Source organism: Nesoenas mayeri (genome assembly GCF_963082525.1).
Source record: "Nesoenas mayeri genome assembly, chromosome: 16".
Lineage (NCBI taxonomy): Eukaryota > Metazoa > Chordata > Aves > Columbiformes > Columbidae > Nesoenas > Nesoenas mayeri.
The window spans coordinates 2706244-2727784 of NC_137562.1; the positions used below are offsets into that span (position 1 = coordinate 2706244).

Consider the following 21541-nt stretch of genomic DNA (forward strand, 5'->3'; position numbering starts at 1 on the left):
CATCTCCCAGTTAACTCCTGTCACTTGTGAAATTCTTTTACAGACAGTTAAAAGATCAAGGGTGGCTGCCCAATGGGAGAACTGCAAGGGGAACTTCAGGGACTCCATCTTCTCCAGGGCAGGATTTTCCAGCCCTCAGTCACAGGCGGTGTCAGAGCGGTGTAGGCCTCAGTGGGACCCAGGAGTGGCCATAGTTCAGGTGGACCTGCTGTGCTCATACCGTCATATAGTGGAGCCAGGTAAGAAAAAACCCTTGGCATCTGCAGGCTCTGAGCTGGGATCTTGCAACAGGGGGTTTATTAGGTCATGTTGTACTAGCTGTGACCTTCATGCTCTTCTCTTTTGGGTTCGATGGGCCTGTAATACATCTTATAGGGGTTTCTGCTGGGAAATGATGGAAGGGGAGGGACAGCCTCCCCTCCACAGCCTCTTTGTCACTCCTTTGTCGTGTTTGTACCTGTACCCAACTTGATTTCTTTCTTGCTGTCTTCCAGTGACTGATTCTGTGCCCAAGCAAGGTGATGGACAGAAGAGCAGAGATGGAGGTTGTGAGAAGCACGAAGGGGAATGCTGCTGGGGAGGTCAGTGTCCATGTGGTCACCACTGAGAGCACTCACCTGCCAACGACTGCCTTCATTATACCAGGTATGCAGGACTGTCCTCTCTAACTGGTGCCTCCCCAGCCTTCTCCCTCTACATTGATGCCTCACGGTCCTTATATATCTGTGCTCCTCCCAAACCTTGTAAGGCAAGCCTGTGCTGCTGTTGCCATCTTAGAGGTTCTCTCTGGCTATCCCATGTCACTTGGATGATTTGTAGGCAACCGAAACCTCTTGAGTTACAAAACAAAGCCCTGATGTTTGGGGATGTGTGCCAGTGCAGCACAGCATGCTGGGTGCCCGCTCTGCACTGTGTTGTCGCATTATCACAGGATCACAGAATATCTTGAGTTGGAAGGGACACACAAGGATCATCAAGTCCAACTCCTTGCCTCTCACAGGATTACCTAAAACTTCACCATATGACTAAGAGATCATCCAGATGCTCCTTGCAATACAACAGGCTTGGTGCTGTGACCACTTCCCCAGGGACCTTGTTCCAGGGACCGACCACCCTCCCTGTCAAGAACCTCTTCCTAATGTCCACTCTGAACTTCCCCTGATGCAGCTTCATTCTGTTCCCTCGTGTCCTGTCGCTGGACCCCAGAGAGAAGAGATCAGCACCTCCCCTCCGCTGCCCCCCCCCAGGAAGGTGTAGACTGCGATGAGAGCACCTCTCAGTGGTGAGGTCACCTCTCAGTGTTGAGGACACGCCTCAGTGATGAGGACACCCCTCAGTGATGGGGTCACCGCTCAGTGATAAGGTCACCCCTCAGTGATGAGGTCACCCCTCAGTGTTGAGGTGACCCCTCAGTATTGAGGTCACCCCTCAGTGATGAGGACACCCCTCAGTGATGAGGATACCCCTCAGTGGTGAGGACACCCCTCAGCCTTCTCCAAGCTGAACAGACCAAGTGATCTCAGCTGCTCCTCGTTAGTCTTGCCCTCAAGACCTTTCACCATCTTGATCGCCCTCCTCTGGACACACGCCAGTTGTTTGATGTCCTCCTGCTCCTGAGGCCCCAGAACTGTCGCCAGTGCTCGAGGTGAGGCCGCAGCAGGGCAGTGCAGAGGGGACACTGTGCTGGCCGCAGCCCAGGACACGCCTGGCCCTTTGGGCTGCCAGGGCACAGGGGTGACTCCTGTTCAACTTGCCATCAACCCAAACCCCAGATCTCTCCATGGAGCTGCTCTTCAGCCTCTCATCTTCCAGTTTGTACATATAACCAGAATTACCCTGCCCTGGGTGGAGAATAAGACACTTGCTCTTGTTAAATTTCATACAGGTTGTAATTGCTCAGCTCTCTAGTCTACCTAGATCTCTCTCTAAGGCCTCTCTACCCTTGAGGGAATCCACAGCTCCTCCTAATTTTGTATTATCAGCAAACTGAATGTACATTTGACTCCTGCATCCAGATAATTTATAAAAATATTAAAGAGCACTCGCCCTGAAATTGAGCCTTGGGGAATCACTTGTGACTGACCGCCAGCCTAATGTGATCCCATTTACTGTAAGTCTTTGAGCCCGACCTGTCAGCCAGTTGTTCACCCATCATACTATGGACTTTTCTAGCTGTATGCTGAACATCTTGCCTAGGAGGATACTGTGAGAAATGATATCAAAGGTTCTGCTAAAATCCATAAAACTCAGATCTTCTAACTTGCCTTGGTCAACTCGATGGGTGACCTTTTCAGAAAAGGAAATTAAGTTAAACAGGACCTTTCCTTTGTGAAACTGTGTTGGCTATGACCAATGACTGCGTTGTCTCTCAAGTGTTTTTCAGTAACTCCCAGGATAACCTTCTCCGTAATTTTACCAAGCACTGATGTGAGACTGGCAGGCCTGTAATTACCAGGGTCGTTCTTCTTACCCTTCTTGAAAATTGGGACAACAGTTTTCAGCCCAGCTGACCAGTGTCTTTCAGGAGGTGCACGGGAAAAGCATGGATGTGTGTTAGGTGAGATCAGGGGTGTTCTTTAGAAGCAAATCTCCCAAGTTTTGCTGCTCCTGGTGCCTCGGTTCCCACTGTGGAGAGGCCCTGGGCGACACAGTGTGTTCCTTTCAAATGAAACTGAACTGGAAGATGCAGTCCAGGAGCTTGCCAGCACATTAGTGCCACATCAGGGCATCCCGGTCATTGCAACAGCCTGAGATTAGGCTGATGCCGGAGCCCTTGAATGCGGATAGTATTGGTGGCATACCCCAGCACAAGCTATTGCTGGCTGCAGATCTTGTCAGGTCACGCTGCCTGCTTGTGGGTGCTTTAGCCCTTAGCACTGAGCCCTCCTCTGGGAGACTATGTCTTCTCTGTCATTTTGTGCTGCCTTTGAGCCTTGTTTGCATCAGTTAAGTGTTCTGCATATGCCTATTGTTGTTTGTTTGCTTTCTTCCCTTCTCAAGCAAATGCTGCTACCATCAACCTTCCCACGAGCACCTTAGAAATTCAGCATTTCCCCCGGGAACCACAGAGAAGCACAGGGGCTGAGAGGCCAGAGAGGGGAGCGGGGAGTGAGCCCATCACAGCTACTGTCATTCCTCAGATCAGCGGGGTGCAGACCTGCAGCACAGTCCGTGTACTGGAGTGGAAAGATGGGGTGGCTACTTTGCCTGGGAGTAACCTGCGGGTAAGCGTAGAATCATAGAACCATAGAATCATTCTAGTTGGAAAAGACCTTTAAGATCATTAAGTCAAATTGCTAACCTAACACTATCCCTAAACCATGTCCCCAAGAACCTCATCTATGCATCTTTTAAACCCCTCCAGGGATGGTGACTCCACCGCTTCCCTGGGCAGCCTGACAACCCTTTTCGTTAATAATATTTTCCTAATATCCAATCTAAACCTCCACTGATATAACTTGAGGCCATTTGCTCTTGTCCTGGAGTGTAGCCCTGGGCCACCATGTTTAACGCCCGGCAGTCCCTGCAGCTGCTTGTCCCTGTAAATGGCAGTCTCCCAGCCTGTGCCAGTCAGGGACCAGCAGGATGTGACTTGGCCCCTGGCAGTACCCACACCCCAGCTGAAGGATCCCTCAGCTGTCCTGGCTCTGCAAGGCTTCTTGTGGCCCATCTCTGCAGCCCTCCCATTTTGTGAGCTTGGCAGATAGAGCACACGCATGGTGTGTGGGGGACTGCAGCAGGTCTGCCCTGCACAGGAAGTCAGAGGGATGATATTTGCTGTGCAGGGCATCTTTCCTTTCCAAGCTGTGCCATGAAGTTGGCTCTCACCAAACACCTGCACGCACCCTGGAAACAGTGGCCTTGTGCTCATCAGACAGCAGGTGCATTGAGGTGTACCCCTCATTACATGAAATAGCTCGAACAAAATGCTCCGATTTCTCAGCTGCTACTCATCCTCAGGGCGCCACATCCTCCAGCCATCGCCCTGCCGCTCGTGCTGCCTGCTGGTGCTGGTCTCACCCAAGTGCGGGCCGTGTGCTTGCCCTGGCGGGCTCAGCGGCCAGCGCTGTGTGGAGGGGCAGCAGGACAGGTGACTTTGGTACCATGCTCGCCTCTGTCATTGGAAGAGCTGTCCTCTTGTTGGACTCACTAGTGACTGAACCACGTCCCTCTCATTCTCAGAGCTCATGTGCACCCACTAGCTATCAAGTTATTCTGTTAATTTCTATCCTCCTTGTTAACTATTTTTCCTTGTTTTTTGGTTCAATTGCATAGTTTCGAATAAATGAGTACGGGACGCTGAAGGTAGTGAGCGCTGATAAGATGCCTCCGGTGGAAGCTATAAAGGAGGGTCACACAGAGAAAGATGGGGACTCAGAAGTGGCACCCACCAGCAGGGACCATCCTACTGTGGCTCAGGGTAAGGGCACCATGGTGGCACTTCTGGGGTGGGTACTTCTGGGTGGGTACATCAGCCAGCAGACATTGTCTGGCCTAGGCCCTGAGCAAGGCAGATGTTTCCTACTTCCTTTTGCTGCATCTTGTGTCTCACTGCTCCTCTTCTCTCTGACTCAGATGTGCCGGAGCAGACCAAGCTGCCAACAGCAGAAAGCATGTACCACTGTGATACCTGTGGCCAGAGACACGTGTCAGATGGAGCCCGGGAAGGCAGGGGCTTCTGCAGTGAGCACTGTCACCAGCAGTTCAAAGAAAGGTAAAGGAAGGGGACACTGCTCCGTGCAGAGCCATATCTGTCTGTCTGCCCACCCTCCCCTGGTCCACATGCTCCAGCAAGGGATGCAGGCTCATCTGTCTCCAGCAGGTGCTGGGGACCCTGCTTGTTTCCCTCCTTTCTGTAGTCAGAGTGCCCTGACTGCGGTGTGATGGGATGAAGACTTGGCCCAGAGAACAGCAGGAAGCATGGGTGCTGGATATTTTCCTGTCCAATTTGTGGCCTCATAAACATGTATCTGCTGGAGCATGGGTGCAGCAGGAGGTTGCTGCAGCAGGTGCTTCCAGGCTGAGCAGCAGTGGGAGGTCTGGGTCACGAGGGCATTTTCAGCCCCTCTGCTTGCTAATGTGTGACTCCTGTGACTCGTTTTCCAGCATCTCTATGTGAGTCTGATGCAGCTTAGAGCCCTGCAACAAAAACTAGATCACTTTTGATCCATCCTTAGGTTCAGGTTTCTGACACCTAGGCATGTGAGGGTGACTCTGGTCTGTACCCTGGTTCTAACCTCCTAACAATTTGTGTGCTAAGAGGAGTGCATACATTAGTCAGGAGGTATGGGAGCATGTATGAATAAGAAATAGAGTGACAGTGATTCTCCAGCAGCCTCTACTTTACCGACGCCCCAGCTGTTACCACATGCCACAGTGGTTTACTCTCCTTTCCTCCATGCAGGTCTGTCATTGTGGAAAACTCTGCCAGCAGCACCAATGCCACTGAAATCCTCAAGCCAGTGAAGAAACGAAAGAGGAAGGAGTACCAGAGCCCTTCGGAGGAAGAATATGAATCTGAGCAAATGGTAGGAAGAGGACAGGGAGGGCATGTGTATGCACATGCCAATGTCAAGGATGGACCATGGGTCACCCCTGTATGCACTGTAGGTGTGTGCAGTTCTCATCAGTGCTTTTCAGTGCTATGACAGCTCTGTGTCGAAGGGGTAACCTGTTGGCTGTTAGTGCCCGAAAGACTCGAATGTGTGGAGCATCAGGGGTTCTAGACACTTGGCTGGCTATTTGACATGCCAGGCACCTTCAACTGGGCAGTGCTAGACATGTCCTGAATGGGCTGGAGGTTTCAAGCACTCTCAACTGCTCTTGAGTCTGGGCCACCAAAGTAAGTGCTGGAGTAAGAGAGTGTATATTTGCATTATGTGTATCCTGGGGAAGGAAGAGTGACCTTGACAAGACAGGAAAGCTCTCTTTACCAGCCCTGACTATCACAGACCCACTCCAGGTGAGATTGCTACCATTCTGCATCAAAATTCTCCTCACCTCAGGCTCCCATCATCAGATGGCTCCTCACCTCCTGGCTGCCCATTTCTGGGCTAAGCATCAGTCAAATCATGGCTGTTGCAGAGGCACATAGAGTCCTTGGCACCGGTGTGAGAGTACAACACACAGCATAAACCTCTGTGCAGACCTCCAACACAATGGATTTCTGTTTTGTCTTTTCTCATGTCTAGGAGGAAAAGCAGGAAGACATGAAAAACTCTGCAGAGGACTCTGCCATCAGCAATCTGGAGGCTGATGCGTGGAACGGGACTCAGCACGGTATGGAGGGATCAGGTGGGCAGTGGGGTGAGTGCTCCCACCGCGGCTCTGGGGTTCTGCTGTGGGGCTGGGCCAGCATTTTGGTGCTCCAGCAGGGTCAAACACCCAGTCCAATGTGCTGGTACATGTTACTGAAGGCTTGTGAGCTCCTGTGTTTGCTTAATCCTGTTCTCTCTGTCTCTTTCCGTTTCTCCTTTCCTCTCTTTCTCTTCATGGGACAGGTGCACCCTTACAGATACAGCTGTGTCTTCTTCAGGCATTGGGTTGTACTGTATACAGTGCTTTCTGGTCCCTCCCCGTGGGAGCTGAATTCAGTACTTGCTCGCGGAGCTGTTTGCTCCAATAGGCACTATCCTGAGCAATAATGTGGCTCTGTGCCATGTCTGGATTTGCCTCCCCTTTGGACAGTCTTACAGGGATCTTGGCTCATGTGATCAGGAGCTCACAAATTTGGGAGTTGCTTCTGTAGATTTGGTGATGCTGAAGCCAGGTGATTTGAGGTTGTCTCATCTTCTGGGGATCTATACCTGGACCATATCAGAGATCTCAAATGCAGAGCTGTTGGCACAGGGAAAGGAGACAAGCGGAGGGATGCAGTGTTTGCTTGATTGTTTTTTTCATTGCAGTACAATGGGGTTGAAGGGGAAGGAAAACTTGGGAAAACACTGAAAATAAACATTTATGGGGAACATTTGTGCTTGAATAGTGAAAGGTCATACTCAAAGTAATTTTAAAATTAAACTGTTCCAACCTCATATTCCTCTCCATAACCAAATGTACAGACAGTAACAAGGGCCAGATATCATTAACTCCCGATGTAACACCAAGTTAACCACTATTAAGGAGGGATCTCATACTCACTTTCCAGGTCCTTTTCTCGACATTGTGAGTCCTGAGCATGTAACCTTCCCTGCTGCACATAAATAAGCAGTGCTGAGCCTTGTTATTTCAGCCTTTTATTTTCTCTTATTTTAGAAGTACATCAGCAAACAAAATACACAACCGGATGCTTTAGTGCAGCAAAGTGACTGTATGCTCTGTCTCCAGGTGTATTTGTCATTGTCCAGAAGTACTTATGAGTTCCCCAAACATGCCTACCACTTTTTTCTATATCCTAAAGAAAAATAGAGGTGTTCTCTTAAGTATTAGCAAAGCAACTAAATTAGTAACCTTGCTCACTGAAGTTCAGCTTTCATTTCTTCTGCAAGTTCCTATTTTTTCCATCTCCGCTTCCCGTAAGCCCAAGGGAGGAAGGAGTTGGTCTGTTTTTCCCCCACGTTTCTGGCCAGCCCTACCCAAGGCTGCCTGGCACGGCTGACCTGTGGCTGTGAATTAGTCAGTGTTGGACTAGGCACAGCACTCCTGGTGTCCCATCAGCCGCTACAAAGCAGGCAGAGAAAGTGGATGGATAGCAAGAGACTTGGGTTGTGTCTCCTGTGCCTCAAGCAAGGCCTTTGTAGCCTTCCCAAAGGGGTCTAAAACATGAAGGATCATCTCCCTGCCCATGTAGAGACAATTCTGTCTTATTTTCCTGAAAACCGTAAGGGTAAATGCATCTCTAGGACACCAGGGTGGCCCTGGTGTGCTGAGTGGGCTCATGTGGTTGTCTCAGAGCAGAGGGTAGCAGAGCTGGTGCCTCTGAAGCAGCAGTGGGAAATGAACCCACTGCTGGTTTGGCTGGCCTGGAGCCCCTTGCAGCTGGGAGTGATTCTAAAGACCTCTGGATGGATCCTGCTGGTTGTCCCAAATCCATCAGTGCTGTGGCCATTTTGGATGTGCTGGCTGGAAGGAGGACTGGTTGCAAAGGTGATTTGGGGTTGCTTTGCACAGGATGACTCGTCTCTCAGGCTCCTTAAGTGCCTAAGAGAGCGCTGTACAGTGACAGGACATTTGAGTCTTGGGACCTGTGTGAGAGGGGCCCTCTTGGCTCTATCCCTCCTCGGTCAGCCAGCCAGGTTTGCTGGAGAACAGGCTGTGGTAGGGTGATGCTGAACTTTGCAGGGACACAGGACTGCGTGTGAGAGCAGGACGTGGCCCCAGTGGGACCCATGGGCTTACCTGCCCTCCGTGCTGCCCCAAGGCAGGCAGGGTGGGGGCTGGAGCGGACCCTCAGCAGCGCTCTTGTGTGTGCATTTGTGCTGCGCCCAGGTGCCAGTGAGGAGAAGAAAGAAGGCTGGTCTTGGGCGTCCTACTTGGAGGAGCAGAAAGCTGTCGCTGCCCCTTTAGATCTCTTCCAGGATGTGAGTTGGGATTTTCCTGTCTTTTTCCCTCTTTCATCTTCTGTTTTCTTTCCCCTTTTCCTTTTCCTTTTCTCCTTTCTCTTCCTTTCTCCTCTCCTCTCTTCTCCTCTCCTCTCCTCTCTTTTCTTCTTTCTCTTCTTCTTTCTCTTCTTCTTTCTCTTCTTCTTTCTCTTCTTCTTTCTCTTCTTCTTTCTCTTCTTCTTTCTCTTCTTCTTTCTCTTCTTCTTTCTCTTCTTCTTTCTCTTCTTCTTTCTCTTCTTCTTTCATTTCCCCCACTCCTCCTCCTTCTCCTCTCTTTCTTGCTTCCCTATTTTGTGGAACTCTGAGTGATAAGCAAGCTCCCATCTTCACCTGGAGGTGACCAGTCAGCCTCTAGTTGTGATTTGCCCCAAGTCCCGCTCCCCAGCAGGGTGCTGTCTTGCATCCCAAACACCCCGCATTGGCCTAGGACATCCCTGTGGCTCTGGCAGGGTGGTGAAGCCTTTCCAGCCCTTCCTTGAAGCCAGACATGGGCTCTCCTGAGGGCACATTGCTGCACTGCACCCCTGCTCCCAGGCATCTGGTTGCCAGTTTACAAGAGGAGCCAGACCTGTGCCCCACTCTCCCTGAGTGCAGCTGTTAGCCCAGGGACACCCTGCCCTGCCAGTAGCAAGAGAAGCAAATTCACAAGAAGGTGGAAGAATGTGTTTTTCTACAGGAAAAAGAAATAAAATTTGGATTAAAAAAGCCTGTGGCCCACAATCTCCTGGTCCCAGCAGCTCCCGTTGCCTGATGGTTGCTCCTTGGGATGGTTCTAGACCCATCTACCTGTGCCATTTTTTACATAGTAATTTAATTTTTGTTTCTAGTACCAAGTAGCTTCCCAGCACAAGAATGGCTTTAAAGTGGGGATGAAGCTGGAGGGAATTGATCCGCAGCACCCATCTATGTACTTTATCCTGACAGTGGTTGAGGTAAGGTGCCTCCAGTCCCCATGTTCCTTCGTTCCTCTTCACACCTGTGCAGTGGGAAGCTCTGTGGGAGGGGAGGTGCTGCTGGCTGGCCCGTGAAGGACATGGGCTTTGAGCATGTCGCTGCATGAGATGAGCTGGTGCTCCAGCACCTCAGTCAAGTGAATGGGAGTTTCCTTCCAGTTTGTAGGGGCAGGAGACAGTGCTGTGGAGCAGTTGTCATGGCCCAGCCTCGTTGGTTCCTCCATCACCCTGACACAGCAGGGCCATGGAAGGAGAGGCTGTGATGACAGCAACAGTTTCTTATCTTTGAGCTGATGCCCCTCAGACAGGTCTAAGCCCTTGAGATGGAGGGTGTGGAGGCATCCCATTGCTCTTTCTTGTGTCTGTGAATGTCCTCTCTCTGCTCAGCCATGTGGCAGCTGAACCAGCCTTGCCTTGTAGTGCTCCCCACACAGCCAGGGAGATCAGCCATATAACAGTGGCTGCAGCTCTTGCTGCTGGAGAGATTTCACCAAAGCAGTGTGGCATTTAGCCAAAATCCCTGTGCCAACATCTCCCCCAGATAGAGAAAAGGGAATCCATGCACTTGGTGGACCCAGAAGGGTGGCACACCATGGCATTTCACACACCAGCCTGAACTTCTTTTTCTTAGGACTGGCTTGTGATAGCCTTCCACTTACCTCATTCCATGCTGGACACCTTTTGGGACTGGCATGTGCCTCCTGATTTGGGCATTGGCCTGTGATTAACTCGTGGCTTCCCCAAGTGAAATGCTGAGGTTGTGTGTGGGAGGGGAGGTGCATGTGATGTCCTTTCCTTCTCCTGCCCTCACTGCTGGTAGGTTTGTGGTTACCGGATGCGCCTGCACTTTGATGGCTACTCTGAGTGCCATGATTTCTGGCTGAATGCTGACTCCCCTGACATCCACCCTCCTGGCTGGTTTGAGGAGACGGGGCACAAACTCCAGCCCCCGAAAGGTAAGCAGTTAGCAAGTCTCAGTTGGTGGGTCATGTTGAAGGAGGGGGATGTAGTGGGCCCCCAAACATGGAGCTGGGGATGGGGGCAGGGTGGCTCCATGGGGCCCAGGAACAGATGCTGGTGTGCTAGGGGATTTCCACAGGACATCCTGTTTGGCACTCATCACGCTAAAGACCCCTGCTTGCTGCTATTTTGGGGAAAAGCCCTGTCGCCCTGGATGTCCCAGTGCCAGGCTGGAGTGAGCGGCTGTGCCCCGTGACAGGTGGGACTGATGCTCTCCAGGGAGCGGCTGAGCTCTGGATTTCAACTCCACTGCTAATGTTTCCTCACACCCCTTCAAAATCAGCCAGTGGGTCTAAGTCACAAGCTTTAGGTTTGCCAGGGCTGCACTAGGGCCCGTTCACCCACAGCAGGACACGTCTGGCAGGCTGAGGGACGACTGGGGATGGCCACACTCAGCCTCATGACCTCCTCGCTGCTCTCTGTGAACTCACTGTTCTCATTTCTCTTCCTGAGGGGTTGTAGGTTATAAGGAAGAAGAATTCAGCTGGGCAAACTACCTGAAGATAACGAAGGCTCAGGCAGCTCCTAAACACCTCTTTATGGTCCGAAACACTGTGAGTACCAGCTTCACCTTCCTGCCAGAGCCTGCAGGTTCTGATGTGATTTCTTCCCCTCCAGCTTCACAGAATGCCTCCACCAGTGCTGGGCTTTTCTCTATCCACCCCATGCTTCTTAAGCCCACAATGTAGAGGGCCAGCAGAGTGTACTCCTGCCGTTGCTCAGTGAGATGTAGCACACTTTGCTGCTGAGGATCTGCAGCTTGGACACTAATTTGGCGTGCCCAAAATTGATTCTGTTTTCATCCATATTAGTCTCATGCACAGTCAAATCTGTTGCAAAAGTACTGGTGAGGAGAAACAACCTGCTACTCTCTTTTTCTTTTTCTTCCCAAAACCCTCAGTTAATGTTTCATAAGTATAATTCTTTTGTCTCTGCTTTGTGTCTTCTTTGTTTCTGTCTCCACCTTTATTTTTCATATGGCAACTTGGATAAGGAAAGTGGGAAAATAAGCAGAGTGCAAAGTGCTGATGGTTTCTTTGTCAGTTGCAGAGGAAATTCAAGCTACTGATAGATCAGCTTCTCCAAGTTATTGTGTCTAAACCCTCCTGTTCATCACTGCAATAATCGTACTAGCATATGTGATGCAGTGATTTGCACAGACCTTCCCTGACCTCCAGGCAGGTCCAGGACCACTTAGGATCCCAGAAGGGCAGTGCCCTGCTATGCATGCAAGAAAAGAGGCAGAGGGTCTGGTTTTGGGAGGGTTTGGGCAGGGACCTATTTGCAGTAGACCAGGGAAGTGGTGAGGAAGGTGCTGGGGCCAGGGCTCTGGAAGAAACCTGCTTCTCTTTCCTCCCAGCATGAGGCTTTCCCAGGCTTCGAGGTGGGCATGAAGCTCGAAGCTGTGGACCGCATGAACCCTTCCCTGATCTGTGTTGCCACAGTGACTGATGTGGTGGACAATCGCTTTTTGGTGCACTTTGACAACTGGGATGATACTTATGACTACTGGTAAGTACACAGAGGCTCCTGGGGTGGCAGTGCTGGGGAGACACCCTTCCACTATTTCAGCAAGAGTGATGAGGTGCTCGGGAAAGCACGGGAGAATCCCAGCATGCTGCTGCAGACAGGCCACCAGGAGTCCAGTGAGGCATAGGGACTCCCCCCATGCTGGAGGACAAACCTTCACCTATGCCACATCACCTCCTAGGACATTGCCATGGCCCTGTAGTTAACAAGGGGCAAAGACAGACATGATCACATGCTGTGGGCTCACCCTGAAACCCACCTGGGAAATGGGCCACTTGCAAGGCAGAGATTGAAGGCCTGATCTTAAAAGGAGCTCCTGGGTCTGTAGACAGAGGATGGTGGCTGGGTGCGTCCCAGTTGAGGCTGGTTAAGGCCAGTTAACATGCCCAGTTAACACAGTCAGGGTCCTGAGAGCAACTGTTTCCTTTGTGGCTGGAACACTCTGACTTTCTCTTTTTGCCCCGAGGAGCTGTGGGGCTGCAGCAGTTTCTGTCCCTGGCTGTTCCTTGCTCACTGGTGCTGGGCAGCTGCCTGTTCTGTTCCAGGGCAGACCTGCAAAGCAGCAGCACCTGAGTGTGCTGTGACCCACTGGGAGCTGTGACTGGGACATGAGCCCCTGTGATTGCTCAGGTCTCACCATTCTGAGCTCTGAAAGGCATGGCCCGTCTCCCTGCTCGCAGCAAAGGGCTGCTGTTCCCTGGGCAGCTCTGCAGCAGGGCTTGCACTCGGGGCGTTTGTGTCCTGCTCTGAGCTGGACTCCCCCTGCTCTAGCTCTTGTCCTGCCAGGGCCAGTGGTTCCCTGGGTCACTTGGGGACAAGGGTGCTGTAGAAGACCTTGGCTTCTGCAGGGGCTTTTGCTGGTGGTGCAGGCCTGGGGGCTGCCTTCAAATGGCCTGCCCTTGATGCTTGCAGCCCATGCTGCCTGGTGGTGATGAGATGGGCATCTCAGCTCTGTGTAAGAGTTTGGGTATGTTTTCCAGGTGTGACCCCAGCAGTCCATACATCCACCCAGTTGGATGGTGTCAGGAGCACGGCAAACCCCTCACACCTCCTCAAGGTGAGTTAATATCCTGGGAGTGCAGCCTTCACTGGCACATCCCCTTGGGGACAGGCTTCCCAGGCTGGCATGGGGAGCCTGGGGGCACAAACCCCATGGCCCTTGCTTGTCTGCAGGCGCAGGCAGTTTCCTTCAGCAAGGCCACAGCCAGGGAGGTGGCAGGCTCCTGCCGTGTTCAGGTGCATCATGCTGGCTGTGTCAGACTGAGTGGAGATATGAGGAGGACCCAAGCTGCCTGTGCAGTCACAGATGTCTCTGCTTCCTTGTACCCTGGATTTCATGGTCCATGATAAAATAATAGCATTTCATGATGTCTCTCCTGTTCCCATGTGCCTGGCACAGACTTGGTTGGTCCTTCAAGGCAGTAGGACATTCTGGGGTACTTGCCATCTTCTTGCAGGAGTGTCTCACCTTCTGCATCTTCCTCCTTCTAGATTATCCTGACCCTGACAACTTTACCTGGGAAAAGTACTTAAAGGAAACAGGAGCATCTGCTGTCCCGGCTTGGGCCTTTAAAGTGGTGAGTGCCACATCATTTGTACTGTGCCTGGGCAGTAATTTGGGTTTTCTCCATTGTCAGGTCTTTGCTTTTATAGGAAGTGTCAAGTGTTGTTGAATATGCAGGGCCACAGGCCTGGGTTCTGGATGTACATTCAGGATTCAGAAGTCAGGGCTATCCTGGGGAAATAGTTCAAAACTGGGAAAAATGGGGACAGGAGCTAGACAGGAGCCAGGTGATGGGAAATCATTTATGCTTGCTTGATAGTTTTTGTCTCTAACTGCAGCAACAGCAGCTGTGTCCAGCCAAGTGTGACTGTAATAGAGATCCCTCAAAATGTGTCTCTTAGACGTGTTCTCCTCTCAGACACAGCTTTCCCACCTTGATAAAACACAGGTCCAGGAGGCCTGTCCCCACTCTGTCCTGTGGCTGTTGTGAGCTGGGATGGCTCTTACCCAGACAAGACAGGGCTGGTAGCTGGATTTGAGTAGCACACGCTGCTGGGAAAGGTGTTGAGGGGCATGGGAGCCCAAAGCAAGGCCCTGCTCCCCACTGACCTGGGTTCTTCCTGGCCCCAGCGCCCACCTCACGGCTTTCTGGTCAACATGAAGCTGGAGGCAGTGGACAGGAGGACTCCTGCCTTCATCCGAGTGGCTAGTGTGGAGGATGTGGAAGATCACAGGATAAAGGTGAGTTCCAGACTCTTGGTGCTGAGTCTGTGTCCAAGCATTGTGCTGGCTTGCTCATGCCCTTCCCAACTCACTGCTGGTTGCAGTGGCAAAGTGTGTGGAGGCTGTGGAAGCACACTCTGTGGAGGAAGGCAGGTCTAGTGCCTGGTTCTAGTAGTGGAGGAAAGCCTTGTGCTGCAGTTCAGCTCTAGCCTGCTGCTTGCTGTCAGCTTGGATGGCTCCGCTGCTCCTCAGGCAGATGCCCTGAGGTTTGAAGGGTAACCTCTCTACTTGTCTCCCCAGATCCATTTTGATGGCTGGAGCCATGTCTATGATTTCTGGATTGATGCGGATCATCCAGACATCCACCCCATAGGCTGGTGCTCAAAAACTGGACACCCACTACAGCCTCCTCTCAGTAAGTCCTGCGCCTGGGTCAGCCAGACCCTACTGTCACCACCACCTGCCTGTGCACAGAAATGAGAGGGCAGGTGCTGGCCAAGGATGAGCAGGAAGGAAGAGATTTTCCATGGAGTTGTCAGTTGGAATGTCCTCCCTGGCTGGCACAGGCAGGGAGCCCGGAGCCCTGGCTCTGCCTGGGGCTGCAGCCATTGCAGTTTCTCTCCTGTTTCTCTTCCTGGTCTAGGGCCAAAGGAACCAGCCTCCTCTGCCCACGGGGGCTGCCCAACCCTGGGTTGCAAGAATATCCCTCACACCAAGAGCTCCAAGTACAGCTTTCACCACAGGTGAGCTCCCCAGCACTGCTCAGAAGGGCACAGCCTCCCTCACAGCCCTTCCTCTCCTCCTCTGCATCTGCCAGCCCCACCAGCAACCAGCCCTTCCCTGCATCCACCTCACGCCTGGCTCTGCCCCCTGCTTAGGGGCAGCCCTTGCTCTCCCTAGGCCGGACTCCAAGGCAGCATTGAGCCTATGGCTAGTGTAACTCCTGTGAGCTCTTACTCTGTGCCTGTCCTGTGGCACCCAGAACCTCTGGGGGTGCCCTGTGTGCCCATCTACCTGTGGGGATGTATGGGCTACATAGTGGTCAATGCCTCTAAGATGCTGTTCACTGATACCAGCTTTGTGGATGATTTTCCTCCCACCACTCATGGATACCTTTCACTGTGAGGATGTGAGCTGGGAAGTTCTGAGAAGGAACAGTGCATCATCCCCAGCTCGGTCAGTTGCTTATGTGACCTTTCCCAGGAGAAACCAGGCATGGCATAGTGCTGACTCTAGCGTGGCAGGCTGGTGTCAAGAGGAGTGAGCACGGTGGAAGATCTGTGAGGATGGAGAAGGCAAATCTGGCTCCTAGGGATTTCTGTACTGGCCACACTCATAACACTTGCTTCCTCCTCACTCTGAGGCTAGTCCAGATGCCTGTGGGGCCAAGAATGGGAAGACAGAGACTCTGTGAACCCCAGTGACCTGCTTGATCAGCACTGTGGTGACTTGCATGGGGTCACTGTGATGGCAACAGAGAAGGTGGGACTTGTGTTTGTGCCTGGAAGGACTTGGTGTCCCCTGCCCTTGATCCCAGCACCCTTGCCCCGGAATTTGTTCAGCGCATCTTTGCTCTGCTTTCCATGGCCAGGGCTATAGCTTCCTGTGCTTCGGGGTAGAGGGTTGGCTCCCCCAGCATGCGGCTCTGAGCTGGGTTCAACGCTCACCTCCTTCTGTTCTCTAGGAAGTGCCCCACGCCAGGCTGTGATGGGTCAGGACACGTGACTGGGAGATTCACGGCCCATTACTGCCTCTCAGGGTGCCCGCTGGCAGAGAAGAACCAGGGCAGGCTTAAGGCAGACTTGTCTGACACCGAGGCCTCAACTCGCAAGAGGAATATGATTGGCTTCCCTCAGCGAAAGAAATCTAGGCACCATGGGAGGTAGGAGCAAGCCCGGTGAGCCCTGGGCAGCAGTGCAGGGTCCCTGTGCCGTGACTGCTGTCCCTGGGAGGGATGCCTGAGATGGGAAGGCTCCTTGACCATGGGGGAGCATGGTTGCTGGCAGCTGGCATTTGTCCTTCCAGCTCTGTTGGGCATCTCTCTTGGTTTTTCTTCCTGTGTTTTGTGTCTTTAGCTGTCAACCCTTTGGGTCAGGGTCCAAGAGGTAGTCCTTGCTCCCACTGACAGGGCATCGCTCTGTGCGGTGTGGAGGAGGGCCCTTGGGCCAGTCCCAACCAAGTTGGAAATCAGTCTTCCTGTCTCTTTAGAGGACGACCTCCAAAGTACCGGAAGATCCAACAAGAAGACTTCCAGGGTAAGTGACATCCTCTGCTATGGTGTCGTTGCAGGGACAAGGCTCAAGGAGCTGAGGTGGTGGCTGTTGGAAGCAGGTCTCCCTTGGCTCACTTACTCAGGCCTCAAATGGGTCAGCACCAGTGAGGAGCTTGTGGTCAACTGCCGAAGTTGACCATCTGTCAAGGAATGTCCCTGCCTCTTACCAGAGCTCTGCTAGGTCCCTCATCATGTCTCTTGGTTTATGTCTGTGAATCTCTGAGTGCTTTAGGGCAGAGAATTAGGATCCTGTCTCAATGACAGTGCATTTTCTGCGGTGCTTGTCCTCTTCAGGCTGGATGCTGTGCCTTCATCCTGTGGCTTCCATACCCCAAAACACTGGTGTGATTGTGAAATGCTAAATTATTGGTGCAGAGCAGAAACTGATGCTGAACAGTTTGCTTTGCTTTAAATTCTGATGGCTGATATAAGATGATGACTGACAGCCAGTGTCCATTTTACCACAGGCTGTTGTGCTGCCTACCCCAGTGCTGGGGGTGAATGAAGAGAATCTCTTCTTGGGAGCCATCTTTGACTCCTTGGAGCAGAGAGCAAGGGAGAAGTTTTGTTGAAAACATGTAATAAATGGAATGATATAGGATGGTATTCTGCTGTGAAATTTGACATTGAAATCTAGCTCAGTATGAAAAATGAATGATTGGAGGTGGTGAGAATAAGGCAAAGTCAAGCTTGTTTCTGAACTTCTTCCCCCACCATCCCTAATCCCACCAAGCTGAACACTTGTTTACACTGATATCCTGTTAATTCAAGGGACAACCTCTAGCTCTTGATACCTGGACCCATGAGACCATCTGCTGCCCTCCCCTGAACGGGGCCCTCCCAAAGGCTTGTAGGAAAGGATGGGATGATCTCGTCCTTCCTCCTTGTATCATGTCTTGCATTTTTATTGCCAGCTATTGCTTCAGAGAATATGCACCAGTCGCTCTTCATGTCTGCCCTGTCTGCCCACCCTGACCGCTCCCTGTCACTCTGCTGGGAGCAGCACTGCAAACTGCTGCCAGGGGTGGCTGGCATCACAGCAACTACAGTGGCCAAGTGGACCATTGATGAGGTGAGATGATTTTGAAAACTGTGTGCTGGCTCCTAACCCAGTGGCATGGCTGGGAGCACTCCACCTGGCTGTGCAGCACAATGGTACATGCACCAGGCACAGAGGTGCTTCAGCAGCCACTGCTCCGGGCTAGTAGGAAGGCAGGCTGTTGGACATGCTTGGGGTACTGTATAGACAGCTGCCAGACATGAGACCTGATGGCAGCTTCTGGGAAGCACATGCAGAACTACCAGGTTCTCAACTGGCTTGTCTGTTACCCTAGCTAGGGCAGGTGGGTGAAGACAAACAGCAGTGTCTTCATTTAGCGTCTAAGAGTTTTCCACAGGTATCAGTTTCATCTTTGCCAAGTTAGAAGATAAGAAGTCACTTCCCTGTTTCTCTGAAAAAAAATCTTTACCTCAGATTCCTCATCGTCACCTTCATTCACTTTCTTTGGCATCTGCGATGGCCTCTCTTAAGGCCTGAGTAGCTGGAACTCAGGCAGCTGCCTCATTCCCTCATTACCATCCTGTGTGCCCCCTTCCTGTCCCCAGCCCTCAGGGAGAACTGTCTTGCTGTGCTGGAGATGGCTTATTGGAAATGAACCTGCTGTAGCATTTTCTACTTGGGCTGGAGGAGGCCAGCTCCTGTGCCCTGGTCCAAGGGTGATCTCTAGGCACGGCAGGGTGCTGCAACTGCAGCTTTTGCCCTAACAGCCACATGTTACCTTACGGGTACAAAATGCCTCTGTGGAAGTGAGGATGTGGGCTCCTGGGAGGGTCTCCAGCCAGAAACATTACTTCTGTCTTGACATTTCTCTCTGTTTATTCCAAGGTCTTTAGCTTTGTTCAGACTCTGACGGGTTGTGAGGACCAAGCCAAGCTCTTCAAGGATGAGGTGAGAAGGGCTGGAGGATGAGTGCAGGTGGCCAAGGACAGCTGTTGGCCAACAGGGTGGGGAGGGATTGGTCAGTGGCCTTCCTTTGATGGATTGCTGCTAATTGCCGTGAGCGCACCCAGCACCTGACAATGATCTCACTTTGCACCCCTGGGGTCACTGCCCCACTGCATTGGAGTGTGCGGCTGTCTGCCCGTGCAGATACGGTGGCAGCAGGGGAGATGCTGACCCAAGGAGCCTGCCCAGTTCTCCCAGCATGGGTGAGGGAGGGCCCCTCTGAGGAGGTCAGGATCGGGGAACAGGAGGAGGGTGGTGCTGCAGCATTAACAGCACCACCACCTGCGAGGGAAGCTGCTTGATCCTCACCCATTCATGCTTTCTTGCCTGCATCCTCTCACCAGCAGAGCAGTTCAGTGGCATTGCTGTCTAGCAGTCTGGTTCATTGATTTTAGACTCCTGTGGACAAACGCACAGAGGGGCTGCTTACTGGCAGAAAGAGCCAGCTGATCTTGGGCACACTGGGTACAGCAAGCGTCTCAGCCGGTTAGGAAATGTCCCCTGTACTTTAAGGGTGCTCATGCACGCGAAGCTGAGCTGGAGGCAACCTCCATGTGAGCAGGGAATGGACGGGTGTCTGCCCAGAGCAGGTTGCGTGCTGGCTGTGTGCTGTGCCCGTTGCACTCTGGTGCAGAAGCCCGGGCTGGCTGAAGTGTCATTTCCTGAGGTTGGCCCTTGGAAGGTTCTGTCCCCCTCTCTGCCCTGTTCCTGCGTGTGCAGGCTCCCAGCTCTGGCTTGTCTGGGGAAGTGCGGGGGTGCTGTGGGTGGCCGCTGCCCTCCATCCTGGGGTCACCTGTGGCACTTGGCTGAGGGTGAGTGTGACGATGCACATCCCCAGGTTGTGCCTGTGCTGGCTGTCCCTAGAAAGTCACAGCCTGGATTTTCAGTGAGTGCCTTTGTCCCTGTTTTCCACTCCAGATGATCGATGGTGAGGCATTCCTCTTGCTGACGCAGGCTGACATCGTCAAGATCATGAGTGTCAAGCTGGGCCCGGCACTCAAGATCTACAATGCTATCCTCATGTTCAAGAATGCTGATGACACCTTAAAGTGATTTTTCTTGGCCCAGTCATGATCTTCTCTCAGCAGCAGTGCTGCCAAACTGTCTGGTCAGGACAGATTCCCCCCAACTGACTGCAGTTTGTCATGTCCTGCTCATGTCTTCTCGGATGCCGCATCTCCACTCTCCCACCAGTCCATCTCCCCCCATCCTCTCCCCTCCACTCCCCACTGCCCTTCTCCACCAGCGCTGGGTGCAGGCTGACCTCAAGCCTCAGCGGTGACTGCAGGGACAGGAGGTGGATGTGAGACTAACCTGTCTTAGCACGACAGCTGCCCTGCATGTCCTGCTGCGGCTGCACCGATTTGGGGGGTGTGTTGAGGGATGGGGGAGCAGGGCAGAGGGTATACCAGCCGGGGCTGACACCACTGCTCAGGTCACCCAGGAAAGAGAAGGGACCGATGGCCTGTGTATGTGCTTGCACCCATTTAAAGGCTGGTCTTGGCTTTGCTCAGCAGCTAAAAGAAGAATTTTTTTCCCCTGAGTGTATCCCCTGGGGTGTCTTGTGCTAACGTCATTTCCAAGAGACGCTCTAAAGGAGCTTCTGCTCACTTTGCCTTTTTCTCTGAATTCTTTTGACTTTCTCTTTTAAGACCAGATGCTGACTTTGCTTTGCCCCGTCATCGCACTGGGAACCAGTGGGCTACCTCTTGCCCCTTCCAGCGAGCAGGGTGTCCTGGCTGCTGCTCTGCCCACGACCAGCGTCGGTGCTTTATTCCTCTGTACTGTAATGCAGCAGCCTCAGGGCCTCACAGGGCCGGGGCTGGGAGGGTGCAGAACAAGCTCAGTTTCCTCTTGTGCTTCGGGCTGTCTTGGCCAGCACGTTTCTGGGAGAAAGGATGCTTGGTTAATTTGTTCCCCTTGCAGCAATTAAAAAATACTGTGCAAGGGAGAGTCGGGCCCTCTTTGGTCTATGTATTGGGAGCAAGGCCCTTTCTAGAATGGGGACAGCTGCCGAGGACAGGAAGCATCCATTCCTCCTTCCGAAGGCATTCCCGAGCTGGCGGACTCCATTGTGCCAAGCTGCCTTCTCCCATTTTTTTGTCCTCATGAGGCCTCTGGTTTTGATGTCTAAAGAGCAGAATCTCCTGCTGTCCCTGCATTCCTTACCTGCAGAGCTAAAAGAAATTCAGCAGTTAGCTGGGTTTTTTTGCTATCCTTTTTGTAACATAGCACCTTTTCAACAAGGGTTCAGGCACTTCAGAAGTGCCCATGTAACACTGTCCCTTGTAATGGAGGAGAGGCTCAGCAGGCTAGGACTCCAGAGCCAGGAAAGCCAACGTGCCTGGGGACGCTGGCAAAGTCCCAGGCAGCTTCTGCTAGTCCCTGTGTTCCCTGGCAGCAGCCACGCTGCTCTCTCCACGGCCTGTCACCCTCCCGTGCACGTCTGCTGTGGAAGCAGTGGTGTGGCACTGGAGGGCGGCCACTCCACAGTCCGAGGTGATGTGATCCAAGTCCCACGTCCACTTTCTTTCCCATTTCCATGAATGACATATCATAAGCAAAACAATATTTTCCCCTTTCTCAGTGCCCAAAGACAGGCATGAAGGAATCTTAGTGCACCAGCAATGTGTCTTGGAGCAGCACTGCCTTGTGAGTCACTGTCACCTGGGTCAATCTGTTCTAGGCTTCCCATGGAAATGTAGCATTTTGACTCTTGTTATTGAATATTTGAGGTCACATTTGACCTGCTCCTGAAATGTCTGCTGCTTACTCTTCACAGAGGACTTAAAACTAGTCCATATATTTGTTTTGTCAATGCTTGGGTTACATTTGGCAGCTCTCCCTCTCCTTTTTAAATTTTCTTCCATTTCTTCAAGCACTGCAGCGTGGCCAGCTGTGGAGAGACAGCGAGTGGGAAGGAACAGCCATGTCCCTGATCCCATGGTAAATGGTACTGAAGTTGGTCTCTTCAGTAGATGGGGAGTCTCTTTG

The 21541-nt window shown here is 52.3% G+C and overlaps 1 protein-coding gene across 1 annotated transcript; it reads left to right on the plus strand.

Annotated features, from left to right (window-relative positions):
- Nucleotides 1–521: 521 nt before the first annotated feature.
- Nucleotides 522–19600, plus strand: L3MBTL1 (L3MBTL histone methyl-lysine binding protein 1; the record flags this gene model as incomplete). The annotated part of the gene is made up of 21 exons (XM_080354910.1): nucleotides 522–645; nucleotides 3001–3224; nucleotides 4276–4420; nucleotides 4576–4714; nucleotides 5405–5528; nucleotides 6192–6294; nucleotides 8428–8519; nucleotides 9368–9472; nucleotides 10314–10449; nucleotides 10967–11067; nucleotides 11874–12025; nucleotides 13024–13100; nucleotides 13535–13620; nucleotides 14178–14288; nucleotides 14571–14685; nucleotides 14914–15013; nucleotides 15955–16152; nucleotides 16479–16525; nucleotides 17457–17614; nucleotides 18428–18490; nucleotides 19466–19600. 21 exons carry the CDS (start codon nucleotides 522–524, stop codon nucleotides 19598–19600), a joined length of 2535 nt encoding a protein of 844 aa, XP_080211036.1.
- Nucleotides 19601–21541: the final 1941 nt, after the last annotated feature.